This window comes from Penicillium chermesinum (genome assembly GCF_028974085.1).
Source record: "Penicillium chermesinum strain IBT 19713 chromosome Unknown utg000001l:1.0-1975020.0:1.0-1976611.0, whole genome shotgun sequence".
Lineage (NCBI taxonomy): Eukaryota > Fungi > Ascomycota > Eurotiomycetes > Eurotiales > Aspergillaceae > Penicillium > Penicillium chermesinum.
The window spans coordinates 1,471,593-1,485,526 of NW_026695311.1; the positions used below are offsets into that span (position 1 = coordinate 1,471,593).

The following is a 13,934-nucleotide window of genomic DNA, read 5'->3' on the forward strand; positions in this document are numbered from 1 at the left end:
GCAGTGATTGCAATGGAGAACCATGATATAGATGCCGATAAGGGGATGAATGTGAGGTATTTGGCAGGGGTGTATTGTTGTGCGAGCATATGCTGCGCTCGCGTCTATTATTCGAATTAAGATTCTGTGAGCTGTTGGTAAGGGTTAGAGAATTCACCAAGTTCCCAAAACTAGGTAAAGGTTCTGATGAGGTATTCAGCGGACGAGTCAGTTGCCAGGTTTCACCTTCTAGTACGCCCCGTGCCTTTTTGGATGCACGTATAGCAGGTTGAAGTTTCTCCCATACTGTGTTTACAACTCCTTCCACCGCCGGGGTAAAGACAACAAACAGATTACCATCTATATCTTTTCGTATTTGGTTTGTATAATCCTCCCAGTATGGCCTTTTACTCGTGTGGACATCGATCCTTGAAGAAATTAGCATTCGGTAACATTCTTTTGGGGAGGTAGGCAAACTGGTAATCAGAGACATCGTTAATAAAAAATATCGTTCCATAACCACCAACCGCTTGACATAGTTTATGGATCTTTGTTCCTCGATTCGCCCAACTGGCAATTTGGTGTTTCCCGACTCGAGGTTCGGAAGATTGGCACTCAAGGAGGCCAGCATCGCGGGCTATATTCATGGCGTGCCCTGCGTTGGTCGAGCGTAGCCGCTGTACGTCCAAGCCTTCATTTTTCAGCTTATGGAAAACGATGGACAATATACGACTGCGAACTCTATCCCGTTCCTTGCTATGGTCCAAATTTGACATAAAGGTGGCCAGTTCGGGAATAGGATCGTCATTGAGGACTAGACCTTTTTGACCTTTGAAAAAAGATAATGGATTTTCGATCCACTCCTCAGCGTCAACCCGATAGGGTGGTTGTAGACAAACTTTTGCGATGGGCTTCTGATGCTGAGAATCTGGTCGCCTTTGACGCTTGGGTGGTCGGCAGTTTCCCATCACATCTTGCAAATTTTGCCGCGCTTGAGGCCTTTCTCTAGAGGGTTGTTGGTTTCGGAGATCTAGTTGCCTTGGGCGCTTAGGAGGTCGGCAATCTCTAGTGACAGATTGCGATTGTGGTTGTTGAATCCTCCTTACGGCAGATTGTTGTCTTTCTTGTTGGGGTTCCTCGCTTGGTAACATCTGTTGTATCTGTTTCTGGAACTGATATTCATTGATTGACCGTCGGAGCGACTCTGGAGCATCATTCCACAGCCGCCGCGCTGCATGGAGAAACTGGTCATTGTTAGACTGTGAGTCAAGTCAAACTGAGGCGAAACTGACGGATTCCTCGAGCTCAATTTTGATTTTTGGTGAGTTGGATGCCTGCGCATTTGAACAGGCATTGGAAAGGGTGTTGATCACAACTTTACTTTCCCTCACTCCCATGGTGACTGACTGGTGTATCGTGTTTGTGATGGCGATGAAGGTGCCCTGGAAGTGATGGGGGACGTCACATGACAAGGAGAGGAGGAATAGTCGAAATAACTACGGAGTAGGCAAGGGAGAAATTACGATGTGAGTGACTGAATTTGTACACAGCGGGACTTCCCCGGTCGATAAGGCGCGGGCCGTCCAGCACGGAGAAAGTGGGGTCTTGGGCCAGGCCCATGCCGAGAACCGTCAACAGTGGCCTCGAAACATCTAGTCTAAATCCACAAGGATCCAACGAGCTCCAGTCACTCTGGTATAAACCTCACCTTTGTATAATATGCGAAATGTGCAAGAAAAAAGAACATATGGAAATTTCTATGGTGAGAATTTGGTCAAGGTTTGCAAGATGCCATGTGAGATTTTAAGAGGCAATGGTTACCACCCAATGATTGTCGCTGAACTGAGCGGCCTGTGCGACCATCACACTACCCTTGTTACTCCTCCCAGCCACCACCGTCCCAACCAATAATTATAGCTGAACTGAGCGGCCTGTGCGACATTCACACAGCCCTTGTCACTTGTCCCAGTCACTCATATCCCATTCTCGTATTGATCACTTGAGCTATATGCCAGTAGCTAGCCAAGAAGGTAGCTGTTAGTAGTTGGTTTTGTGTGAATATGAAATCGGCAAAATGGAATTCCTGATAGTAAAAGCTATTAAATTAACTAAGGTCAGAAGGTACTACAGAAGGAGGGTAAGGAGTAACAAGAAGCAAAGGAGAAGAAAATAAAATTTAACCAAGAAACATATCAGCCTGTTCAGATAGCTACAGTAAAGTTGAGTGAAGTGATAAGAGGTTAGGCTAAAGGGGCTGAAGATGTGGACAGCAAGGCTACAAGGCTGGACGGATCGGCAAAAAAAAAGTGGGTGAGTAAAAATATACAATAGTCAAGGATTCCTATGTGGTCACCCACCATAGTACTAACTGACCAGTGTGTGGCTAGAACACAGTCGGTACTCGGGTGGGTGTTGCTCGGGTGAGTTTAGGGTGAGAGGCTTTACAGTCGCACGACTAGGGGTGAGCGGGGTGAGTGCACTATAGATGGGGGTGAGGTGGGGTGATCACTGGGTGAGATTCCGCCACGAAACGCATATGCAACGCACAGACTCCCTACACCGAGTTGTTACTGAATATGATTGGCTTGTCTCGATCTACCTGAGACCGCGGTCTCTCGCCTTGTTGCTAGGATTGGCTGGACGAAACGGCGAGGCTGACTTCCAGTTTGCCCCTCGGCCAAGGATAGGTCTTTGTGAGATGTTGACCAGGCCACCACTAATTCACCTGTCCTGATGCTGATTCTGAGTTGCCGTTTACTGGCAGACTTAAAGAACTGCTCAAAATCAGGGTCGTGTTGTTATTATCCTCTTTTCTTTCTCGAACTTATCTTGCATAATATTATACCTAATATAGTAAGACTACCCCTGACCTGGTATCTAGCGGTATTTCAGTACAGTTGTAAATAAACAGATCAAAAATAGTCATTGTATGCTGTTGTATAGTATAGGCCTTAAATCCTTGCAAATAAATCAAACAAATCCAGGCAGTTGTCTGGCCACTTCTACAGCTTGCGTTCCCATCTTCACTTCTTGTCTCGAAAAGAATCCAGCAAAGGAGCCAAAGAAAGTATACTGACGTTACCGACAAAGATTTACAAGCTTATTTTAGCTGGCTTATGATATTACGCTTGTTAATGGCCTTGACCTTGAAAAGATACATAAGGATCAGAACCCGGATTGCTTTGTCAAGAACAGAGTTGCTATAGGTATTGTACGCCGATTTGTAGGTGATATCATTGAATGGATAGGGGACGTAAGGGTTTAGTGGCCTGATTACAGTTCAGATATGTGGTCGTTTCTTAGGCTTAGATGTTGTTATGTATTTTATTATGTGTTTCTAGTTGATTCATTACGATATCATATTATTGTAAATGGTGGCCTACGTTGGAAGCAGGAAACTGGTAACAGCGCTCTCATTCGAGATCATAGAACTACGAAAGGAAAATGAAGGAGAGGAGGAAGGATAGTTGAAGATAACCTAACTACCCCCACCCCGGAATGCTCCATCTTATGTTGGCCCATCTCGCAGTTCAGACGGCTGGTATGGGTAATGGGTAGGACTTGCCTATCCGTCCCAAAATCCATACCCGTGGTACTCCCGAGGTCTAGCTGAACGCCACGCATGGAAGGCTTCCGAACGTGCGCACCCGTCGCGTAATGCAGTGTCAGTCTTCTGAGGTCTGGTAAATAAAGAAGAAACCAGGATTATTCTCCGACTTTATCGCCCAAATATATAGAAAAATATGATAGAAGAAACGCGACCAGTTGTACGAAAGCTGTAGCCAAATGAGGTTCTTTTTGTGAAAAGATCTGTCATGATGGAAATTGAGCTGCCTGCTCAGGGATCATTTGTATATTAAAGGAATAGCTATATAATAACTGGTTATGTTATAACTTAGAGTGATATCTTCGAGTTTATGTGTATTTCAGATCACAGAATTTTTAGTGGCAGAATCTATAACGATAATATAATAAGTTAACTATATAGTATAAGATATTCTATTGCTTCAGGTCCTTATACTTCTACATATATCTGGTGATATACTTATTATCTTTAAAGAGCTCTATAACTTTAGCTTCCTCGTCGAGACATTCGTCGGAAAATAGACATAACTGGCACTATCAAGAGCGCGATACCGGGACCGAATACCGCCTCAAGTCGCCTAACTTTCCTGCCTTGTTTCAGATCTCTTTCAACGTTATGATTATCTGACAACCCTAAATAGCGAAGGAAAGACGGCTTCGGCCAGACGCCACGTAAATGATTACCCCGACAGACACGCTCTATCCCCTACTCCTCTCGCCATTCCTCCTCTTGTAAGGCGAAAGAAGACCATTGGCAGACTTTGTATAGGCTCTCGATCGACGGACGGAAGTTGGCCCCTGGTGAAAGCAAATCTATCGCACGATCTCTGTCGGTGGCGTTGGAAAGGATCATAGCTGGAGTGAGATCCACCTCCAGAAATTTAGTCAAAAAGTCTATTTGTGCCGTCATGTCCTGAAGGAGATGTTCCGCAGTGACGGGCTGGTGGCGGCGGGGTGGCATCACGTATCTGTGCAGTTGGGTGGTCAATGAACCTGGATGAAGTCCTGAAAATCCCTGTATTGCTGACTCAGAGCCCTAGCTATAACTTAGTTAGTTAGCGAAATAGGTATAGAGTAGAATACATACCCCCCCTCAGGATTGTGATACTAACCTTCTAGCCCATGTGATAGGGAACATATCACCGTCCGAGCTAGTCTTGTAGTGGAGTCTGGTACGTAATGAAAACCCTGAACCCGCAAGCATCTGGCCCAACACTCCTATAGACAGCGAAAGATAGCTTCGTGGAAACAAAGTGCCTAGTATCTAGGATCTGATCTTCGGACGCCTTGGGTCCTCTATGGTATGGACAAGTCAGTCAGTCTCTGATCCAAGAGATATATAATAACAATTGAGCACACGGCTCGAACGGAACCAGCCCAGCCACCGAGTCACTTCGAAATCTACACAACCAGCAGGATAGCACGTATCCTAACAAAGGAAAGGTCACCGAACACTAGCCGAACCTGATTATGCTGGAGATAAGGACGCGAATATGGAAATAATCCTAGGAGCTTCCTCGAGCGTCGTTCCACCGGTCCCTCCTGCAGAGTATCCGAATGGACTCGTCAAAATTACGTCCATCTGTTATCAACCCAGGCCTGAGAATACGGCTGCGTAGTACAGGTCAAAAGAAAAGGTGGACAAGAATGGGTCAAAGCTCCAGAACTTGAAAAAACTCCAGGGGGCCTAATGGTACTGGGCAGGCTTGGGTTACAAAGGCAATCCCTAGCATAGGAAAGCAACCCTGCTCTCTCATTACCGAGCCAAAAATCAATTTGCCGGGCGTAGCCCATGCTATACTCCCTCAGCAGAACTGGTGCTTCTTGATTTAACTTGAGCTATGTTATTTTCTATTTGATAGCCCGATATGGCCTTCTCATGACGTGCGTAATGTTTGTATATGGCCCGTTTTTCATGATCACATTCAACGAAGGCTTACATTCTACACAGTATCCTATAGCTTCCAGGAAACCTTTGAGTATCAAATTCTGCAGGCCGTTTGATTGGCATACAATATTTCAATAATTTCTACGTTGTCTTCAGATGCATTATTCAAACGCATTACTCCTGATATTCTGACGAAATCCACTTGCATCTGTGGCTTGGAAACACCGCCGAAGTCGTACTCATGCTATTAAGATACGAATAAAGCTTGGGCCTCTCTTGCTTCAAGATGACCATCTTTGGCTACATCAGCCGAAAATAAAGAATTTATCGGTGAGGGCCGCTTAGCCATTAGAGGAACCTGCCCTCTAAAATCACGGCCTGGGGCCGATAGAGGTCCCACAGAGCTCTAGAAAATTAGTGATTGACATGTAAATTCGATACTTGCTCGCAACGTTCCAGCCAACTCAGCGCTTCACTACTTTAGGACATTCAGCCGGCTCCACTGCTTGATTGTCGCGTGTGAGGAATTCATATAAAAAAGAAATATCCGTAATCCTTGTCATCTTGTTGGCATAATTCTGGGTTTAATCTTATTTGTCTACTAAAAGGGGGGGGGGCTTGCTAGGAGAGGCCAGCACCTTCCTTGGCCTGCCTCCTTTGACCACCTCCAGGTTATCCCGAATCGGATGAACCCCGCTTCTTTTTACTTTCGCATTGACTAGAACCACATGAAGAATTGCGCGTGACGCGTCACATCGACCGCCGTAATACGGCTATTTAAGCGACCAGCTCGCCCTATTTTCCTATTAACCAACCCTTCGGCCAACCCAGCACAATACTAGAAGTCTTCTTCGTCCCCTATGGATATCCGGCTTCTTCCAGAAGCGGAACTCACCAACCATGGTGGGTTCCCAATTCCCTGTGGAACTCCAACAGCCAAAATTGAGAAATTGCGTTCTTTGTGCACCGATAATAATTCCCAAGGATTTCAGAACGCGATGTACTCTGAGAGTCTCGAAACAGCCGACCTTCACGATGTGATGATGGAAGCAATTCAACTGGACCAAGTCGAATTCGTTTCACTACTTCTCTCTCATGGCTTCCTGATAAAGCCTTCTTTTACTCGAAAGGCAACAGTATGCAAGGCGAAGCGTGTTCTCGAATGTTTTTTCGGAGCTGGATGGGACATAAATGAGCCAGTTGATGTTTTAATACCTCCTGTGCTCTGGTATGTTGGTTCCGCTACCCGAAAAGACAATCCAATGACAAGAGATCTATTTTCTTAGCTACGCGGTAACAGACGCCGATATGACCAGTTGGTTTCTGGAACATGGTGCGAACCCTAATACGCGATGCGAGGTAGACTGCACCCCGTTATCCTATGCTGTTCGAAATGCACCTCTGAGTGTCATCGAACTAATGCTAGACCGTGGAGGGGACGTGGGGAAAGGACAACTTCTTCAGTATGCCGTTTGTCGAGACGAGGGGCTTGAAGATGTCATTTCCCTGCTCGTCGAAAGAGGTGCCCCTTTGAACGCAACAATGTGTCAGGATGGCCCGACATTGATGCGATTCTTTCCTATGAGCCTAGGGACTGCGTTGCACGTGGCAACAGAGCAGAGAAAGACGAATGCAATCCGCCTTCTAATTCATCTCGGAGCAGACACTGAGGTGAAGGACGCGAACGGTGATACTGCTTTAGAATGGGCACAAAAATGGAATAAAGCAGAAATGGTGCAGCTGTTGAGAGACTTGGGATGTCGTTCCTAACATGATCCAAAATTGAAGATAGGAATGAAATAATCTTCTTTCAAGTACGTCCGTGTGTTTGTGAGTTTTTACCGTCCCTGCCACCCTAGACGGCGTTCAAGCTTCGCTGGCTTTCATTCTGCCGATGATGATGATGATGATGATGACGGCCTATCCAAAGACCCAAGCCATAATAAGAAAGCTGAATGAGCGCCAAAAAGCGGAAAACGACAGGAACTATATAGGTTGGAGGAAATGGATGTTTGAAAACAGCCTGATGGGCTTGCCTGGCGAGGTCTTCAGATGCAGAGATCGTTCCTGAGCTTTGATATGGCCACCGTGAAGCCATTGGACCATCATTCAGAGAACTGGGCGACACTTTTTTTTCTCGTCAACTCTAGCAGACCTAGTATTCTCTAGCTGATATCTGTAGCTCCCAGAGACGAAAAGGCTCGATTGCAGAGGTAGACTTAGCGCTTCGAAGCATAGTGCACTGGCTTCTCCCTTGGGGAGGAAAACGATGCTGCTGTGGGCTAGTTCATCCCAGCGATTCTTCTCCTGGGTCGTGCTCCAAAAAACTTGAATAGCTCCCCGGCTCCGGCCAGGAAACTGGTCCGAGAACACGCTATCACCTCAGACCAAGGCCGTTTCCCGTCTCTTCTTAATTTCAACAGGAGATCCTGCTCTTCAGACGAATACGGCATGCCCTTTCTGGAGCTGCCATGGGGCTCACAACTCTCAGACCGTTGAGGCAGGCGACTTGCTGGCCGCACGTCTCCGTTCCCAGTTGCCAGTAGATCGGGCGTAGGCATGTAATGTGGCCGGGAGTCGTCCAACAGCCAGGGGAGGAGTTGCAAACGTTTGTCAAGCGGCAGAGACTGTAAGTAACTTTGTACACCTGAATTTCGTGCACCTAGCTGTCATGCTATTAAACACGTTATAATTGCCTTGGGTTTCAGACCGGTCGCCTTCTCATTATTAGATTTTGCGGATCTTCCGATTGAATCACATAATCCAATTTATTCAACTCAACACAGGAAGTCGACGAGGGAGGTATATATCTCTCTAATCCATCTCATGCTGTGCGGAATTATAGTGGTCCTAAAAGTTCCAATAGCTCATCTGAGTCAAACCTCTTACTTTTGATAGTCTCAACATATGAATCAAGTCTTACTTTAGCCCTTCACATTCCCAACCAATAATTATAGCTGAACTGAGCGGCCTGTGCGACGTTCATACAGCCCTTGTCACTCGTCCCAGTCACTCACATCCCATCCACGTATTGATCACTTCAGCCATATGCCAGTAGCTAGCCAAGAAGGTAGCTGTTAGTAGTCCGTTTTGGGTGAATACGAAAACGGCAAAATGGAACTCCTGATAGTAGGGGCTATTAAATTAACCAAGGTCAGAAAGTACTACGTAGGGAGGGTAAGTAGTGACGAGAAGCAGAGGAGAAGAAAAGGAAATTTAACCAAGAAACACGTCAGCCTGTTCAGACGGCTGCAGGAAAGTTGAGTGAAGCGACAAGACAACTCCTTTACTAATAAGAAACCCTTGCTAGCCTCTACTTTCTTTCTATCATTACTAATAAATATATACTTAGAGTTTCTCTTTTAATTATTTAAAAAGGCACTCCCACAATACATATCCAAGCCTAAAATACCCTCTAGTATCGTATCTTCGAAGAGTCCAGATGGTACACAGATCCGAAAGCAAGTCTGCTAGGCTATACCTCAAGTTGCCGACTCTGTGAATAACAACAATACCCGAGAAAATTCGAGGAAAGGGATGCTATGGTTACCCGAAGAAAAGGATCTTTTCATAGATTTGAAGAATACTCAAGGACTCCTTGGTCTGAGGTAATAAAGACTGTTGTCAGATCAATACCCGAACGCAGTCCGGGATCTATTCAGGTATATTGGTGTATAAAGCTCAGGAAGAGACGTTCATGATTACCCTTATATATCCTCTGAATGTATTGAGGTAACAATATATGCTCTGCCCAGCGGATCTCTTAGTTCATAACAACATCCCAATGCCAAGTGCCAGCCTATAGAACGAGATCCTCTGCTTAGACTCATGGTGACGATATTTCTCTCTACCAAATATGCTCGTCGGTTGATGACCAGGAGAATTCGTTCGGAGCGCTTCGCTTCCACTTGCTGCCTGTCCTGCTGAATATTTACTACTCACTTGACTGTCCCGAAGGGCAATGAAAGCCTGGGCCTAATCTGCCGAGAACTGGAACAATGGAAGCGAAGCTTAGTCACAGGAGACAGGGTTCTTTTCAGACAGATTTACAGAGGCCATGAATCGAGCAAGTCGAACTCACAATTCAATGACTCCATGGGCCGAGATGGATACAGATAACAGAGATATTGAAGTAAGGAATGTTTAGACACGTATATGAACAGGTGGGTTCAATAAAACTCTTCACGATCTCTGAACGGCCATCCCTTTTCCAGGAGCCGGATATCCTCCTGGTCCCCTTCCGCACTCGCTAGTAGGGAAGCCTTCAGTTGACCAACTTTCTGCATGCACTCGTTATAATTCTCGATGCTTACCCATCCATCTTCGGAGATACCATAGAGTTGATCACGCCACTGGTTTACAACCTTGTTCAGATCAAGCCAAGTTTGTTCCTGGCGGTAGAAGTCATCCACTTCTTCGCTTGCGAACTGCACAGGACATTGGTGACCCTTCGTGTCCGGCAGGTGAGGCCAGTATTCGAACATCCGGATCAAGGCTCCTTTCAATGTAATCAAATTTCCATTCCACTGTCGTCCAGCCCTGTCCACAAGATGTCGGCGGGGGGGCTAAAATGGGATCACGTAAAGCTTCGAGATGAAGCTTATTGTAGTGGCCGTTGAAAATGCGGTAATAATGAAACAGGAGGCGTCGTCGGTAATGCTCATCGGCTTCAGCCTTGTCCTGGGAAGATAGCGTCACATAATTCACCGGAAGTGATGGCTCCGCAAGATCAGACGGCTGCTCGAGGTCCGGATTCTCAAATACACGAGGGTAACCGGCCGCCAGTAGACATGGCTCCACAATAGCATGTTGCCAGTCTATGAGACAGGATATGGCGCCAGAGTCCGGTGATATGAAGATGTTGTTGGGATTCAAATCTGTGTGACCTGTCAGAACTGTCGAAAGCGTCCAAACAGTGAACATACCGGGATGACGAAGCGTAGGCTGATTGAGGCGATGGTTAATGTCCTCGGGGAGAAGGAACGGGGCTAGGGCAAGATATTTGTCGAGAAGAGACATATAATCGGCCGGGGACTTCGTTCCAGGGAAGACACCGTTATGCGGAAAATCCAGTTCGATCGGCTTCCCAAAGCGTCGAGCCCACTCAACTTCTTTTTGTGCGATACACATCAAATACTCCTTATTATCACTCCCTGAAAGCGTAAGAAAGCACATCGAGCCTTTAGTATTGTCAGGAAACTCACAGGGACCTCGATGGATATCCAGATTAGCTCTCTTCCCGTACCAAAACATATAATCCGCCGTTGGGCCTATACAGAATATGTCGGAGTCCGGTTCATTTCGAACATGAGCTGCATATAAATCGCCTCGGAGGTTCCGCGGAACATCTTTTTTAAAGTAGATACTCCCGATAGATCCGAAAGAAATGTTGAAAAATTTCTTCTCGATCTCAACAAAGGTTGATGCGAGCTTATGCAGCTCACGTTTGCTCATGGTATGCCACCTGCTTTGCAAACCAACTCCTCTTGCTTTCTCCATCACGATGTATTCTACACCGACAGGATTATCCTCCGATGACGAATACCCATATAACTTAGGAACCGGAATGCCTTTGGAGTGGAGAAACTGTAGAGTTGCGGCTTCGCTAGCGGTGGCATAATGTCTCGGGCCTGCAAGGCGATATGGTATTTTTGCAATAACCTCAAAACCATCGTCCATTGTTATTAGAAAGACGCGGTTGAAGCCACCTTCAGCCAGCTTCGCGATACGCGTGGCAGGTCCATGGTAATTGCCGACTAATTTCTCTGCTTCTCGTAAGAGGGCACAGGAATCGAATTCGACATAACGCTCATGTAGGCGACGAGATTCGTTGAAAATAAATCTACCGGACGTGTAGGTATATAGATCGCGGTTCGTTGAAGACCCTAAAAGAAGCTGAAAGGTTAGTAGAGATGACACCTTGTGTTTGGTGATGGTTCAGACCCATTGTCCGGCAATGCAGCTTCGGCGCCAGATTGCGCGAGGCGAGAGAGGTAAAGTATAGGCTGGCCCGTCTAAACATAAGAGCGGAAGGTTCTCATTAAGGTGTAGGGAACCCATGTGAGGGAGCCCCTTGGTTTAAAGACAGAAAGCCGAGCTCCCAAATGTGGTCTCTTAGTAAGCCAGCACGGCGCGTAACTAGTTATCATCCGTACTTATCCTAAGAGAAATTGCAAGTCTGTTTTAAGATCTAGGGCTCTCAGAGAATCGACTGTGTTCTTTATGTGGCTTAAGTACGGCTGAGCGGACGGGAAGCCCTGTTTCTATACCCTATGGTTGTATGTGCTAGGTTAAGAAAGAATAAAAATTATATGTGCTTAGGTATGTGTCTGAAAATCAAGACCTTCGTTATGCCGAGAAAGAAAAATAATAAATTTGCGACGGCCAGCACGAAATCCTGTTCATCATAGCCAGATCATAAGACGACCAGATAGGAGCCTTACTCGCCTGCACCTCAAGCTGGCTTGCTGTAGAGCTCATATTTAGCTGAGATGATTCAGCAGCATGCGATTGTAAGCATCCAAAAGAGCCTTCAGAGAATACTGTATTCCTTAAAGGATAAGCATTGAAATCAATATCTATTTAGGGTACACAATGGAGTAAGTAACCCGAGGCTTCGCGCGACCTACCTCCGTATAGTGGAATGGGTGGGTAAACGTCATTGAGAGCTTCACTTGTCGTCTCAGGATTTAATTTTACTGATTTCTTGATATATATGTTTGAAAAATTACTCTTATGCTGCATTGCCATTATCCACACTAGTACATTATAGCAAAATATAAGGGTAATAATATAATGCAGAAGGTATTGGAGCGGGAACTGCTTAACTGGTGGGTCTCGCCAGATATGACCCCAGCCGAGAGACGCCTAATTATGGCGACATGCCAGTAACGGTCGTCTTTCCAGGGGCGTTTTCTGGATCAAGATAGCAAATTAGCAAACAAAGAATTGGATCCCACCGAATTCTTGTCCCTTAATTTCTGGGCAGTCTCTCTTCCAAAAGCAGGGACTTTCGAAGTGGCTTTCGCCTCAACTCCCTGAGCTTCACCAACCGGGAGATGAGTGGGCATCATCCCGAGCTGCATCAGAACAGTCCCTTGGTCCCAAGTGATGTGCTCATGGTAAAGTCGATCACCACGTATGTTGACCACTGCCATGAAAGGTATTTCCAAGTCCTTATAAGTAGGCGCAATGCCCGGAATTCTAAGATAATCAGTAAGTGCTCAAGGAACAGGATATCGCGAAAAACTTGGGAATCTTACAACCAGTCCACCTCGCTATCGTGCCGAAATTTGAAGATGAACTCGTCAACCACTCGGTCGATTCCCATGGTGCGACTAATCAGCTCGAGGGTCGTGCTCTGAGGGTTTTTCCAAATGAAATGATCGCGGTAAAAAGCAGTCAGCTCTTCCCGGCCGATTCCTCCGGTAAGCTAAGGAAATGATCAGCTCAACAAACTGCAAGTTCGGTTTCATAGAGAGGCTTACTGTAGGTACATGGTTCACATAAGGCTCTTGAACCATCGTGCTCATCGTATGCTCCACGGACCGATTTTCAAACTCGTAGTAGGTGTGCTCGTCCCAAATCTGTTCCAGATCGAAGTATGGCCCTCCAACAATGTTCTTTAGAAACGTGAGATTGCGCGTATGCGACACTGACTCCGCATTGTAGTGGAAGGCATCTTGAAACGGAAGACTGAACTGCGCGCTTTCTACTTCCGGATAGCTATATTGCATCAGATCTTTTCCTCTATGAAGACTAATCGGTGATGCTTTGCCAGCGAAATGTTGAACTGTGGGGACTGAGGCGGTGCTCAATGAGTCCAACTGCTCGACTGTGGCGTATACCACAGACGCTCGAATACTTGGTACGTCCTTGAGGAGCGGCGCTACCATGTTCCATCCTGCTGTGCTATACGCTATTTTGAGCGACAGGCAGTCAGCTATGCGGCTCAGAAGTTACAGGCTTTTATTGAAGATATGTAGCGACGCGAGCTTACCAACTAATCCCACCCGGTCCTTCAAATCGCATGTAGCATTATCATTTAGGATCTGCACTACCGCGGCGATCAAGCGTTTTGCTTGGCCAGGGTCTTGCAGAGCGGAAGTATTGATCGCAGCTACCACGTAACTTTCTTCGGCCCATTTGACCAGTGGCGAGGGAACCCCATTCTCAATTGATAGAGGAGGCCTATTCAGATCTGGGAGTAAAAGCACCAACCCGGGACCTGTCCCTCGTCTTGACAGCGGTTGCAGTAGAGTAACGCCGGGGAGGGGTTCTTCCAGATGCGGTTTCGGAAGAGGCGGAACGGGAAGGGAGGGGTGTGCTTCTGGCTGTCATCTTGTTTCATGTGGAATCTTCGCAGGAAATGCAAGGACTGAAGATGTTATTCTTATCACGCTCGGTTGTATTGAATCCAGTCTTGCCACATTGGATGTGACTGCGGGGGAAGCGCGATAAGGTGTGGCGGGTAATGCACCAT

General features: G+C 46.4%; 3 protein-coding genes across 3 annotated transcripts; 2 read left to right on the forward strand and 1 right to left on the reverse strand.

Moving 5' to 3' along the window:
- Window positions 1-2,464: 2,464 nt before the first annotated feature.
- N7468_000567 (uncharacterized protein) lies at window positions 2,465-2,713 on the forward strand (the record flags this gene model as incomplete). Its single annotated transcript, XM_058469864.1, has 1 exon — window positions 2,465-2,713. The coding sequence occupies one exon, from the start codon at window positions 2,465-2,467 to the stop codon at window positions 2,711-2,713; it is 249 nt and encodes an 82-aa protein (XP_058335895.1).
- A 3,737-nt stretch (window positions 2,714-6,450) lies between these two features.
- Window positions 6,451-7,222, forward strand: N7468_000568 (ankyrin repeat domain-containing protein; the record flags this gene model as incomplete). Its single annotated transcript, XM_058469865.1, has 2 exons — window positions 6,451-6,680; window positions 6,739-7,222. 2 exons carry the CDS (start codon window positions 6,451-6,453, stop codon window positions 7,220-7,222), a joined length of 714 nt encoding a protein of 237 aa, XP_058335896.1.
- A 2,399-nt stretch (window positions 7,223-9,621) lies between these two features.
- On the reverse strand, window positions 9,622-13,802 carry N7468_000569 (phosphotransferase enzyme; the record flags this gene model as incomplete). The annotated part of the gene is made up of 10 exons (XM_058469866.1): window positions 9,622-9,879; window positions 9,935-10,329; window positions 10,378-10,605; window positions 10,657-11,337; window positions 11,896-11,938; window positions 12,412-12,655; window positions 12,715-12,884; window positions 12,940-13,394; window positions 13,452-13,642; window positions 13,717-13,802. 10 exons carry the CDS (start codon window positions 13,800-13,802, stop codon window positions 9,622-9,624), a joined length of 2,751 nt encoding a protein of 916 aa, XP_058335897.1.
- Window positions 13,803-13,934: the final 132 nt, after the last annotated feature.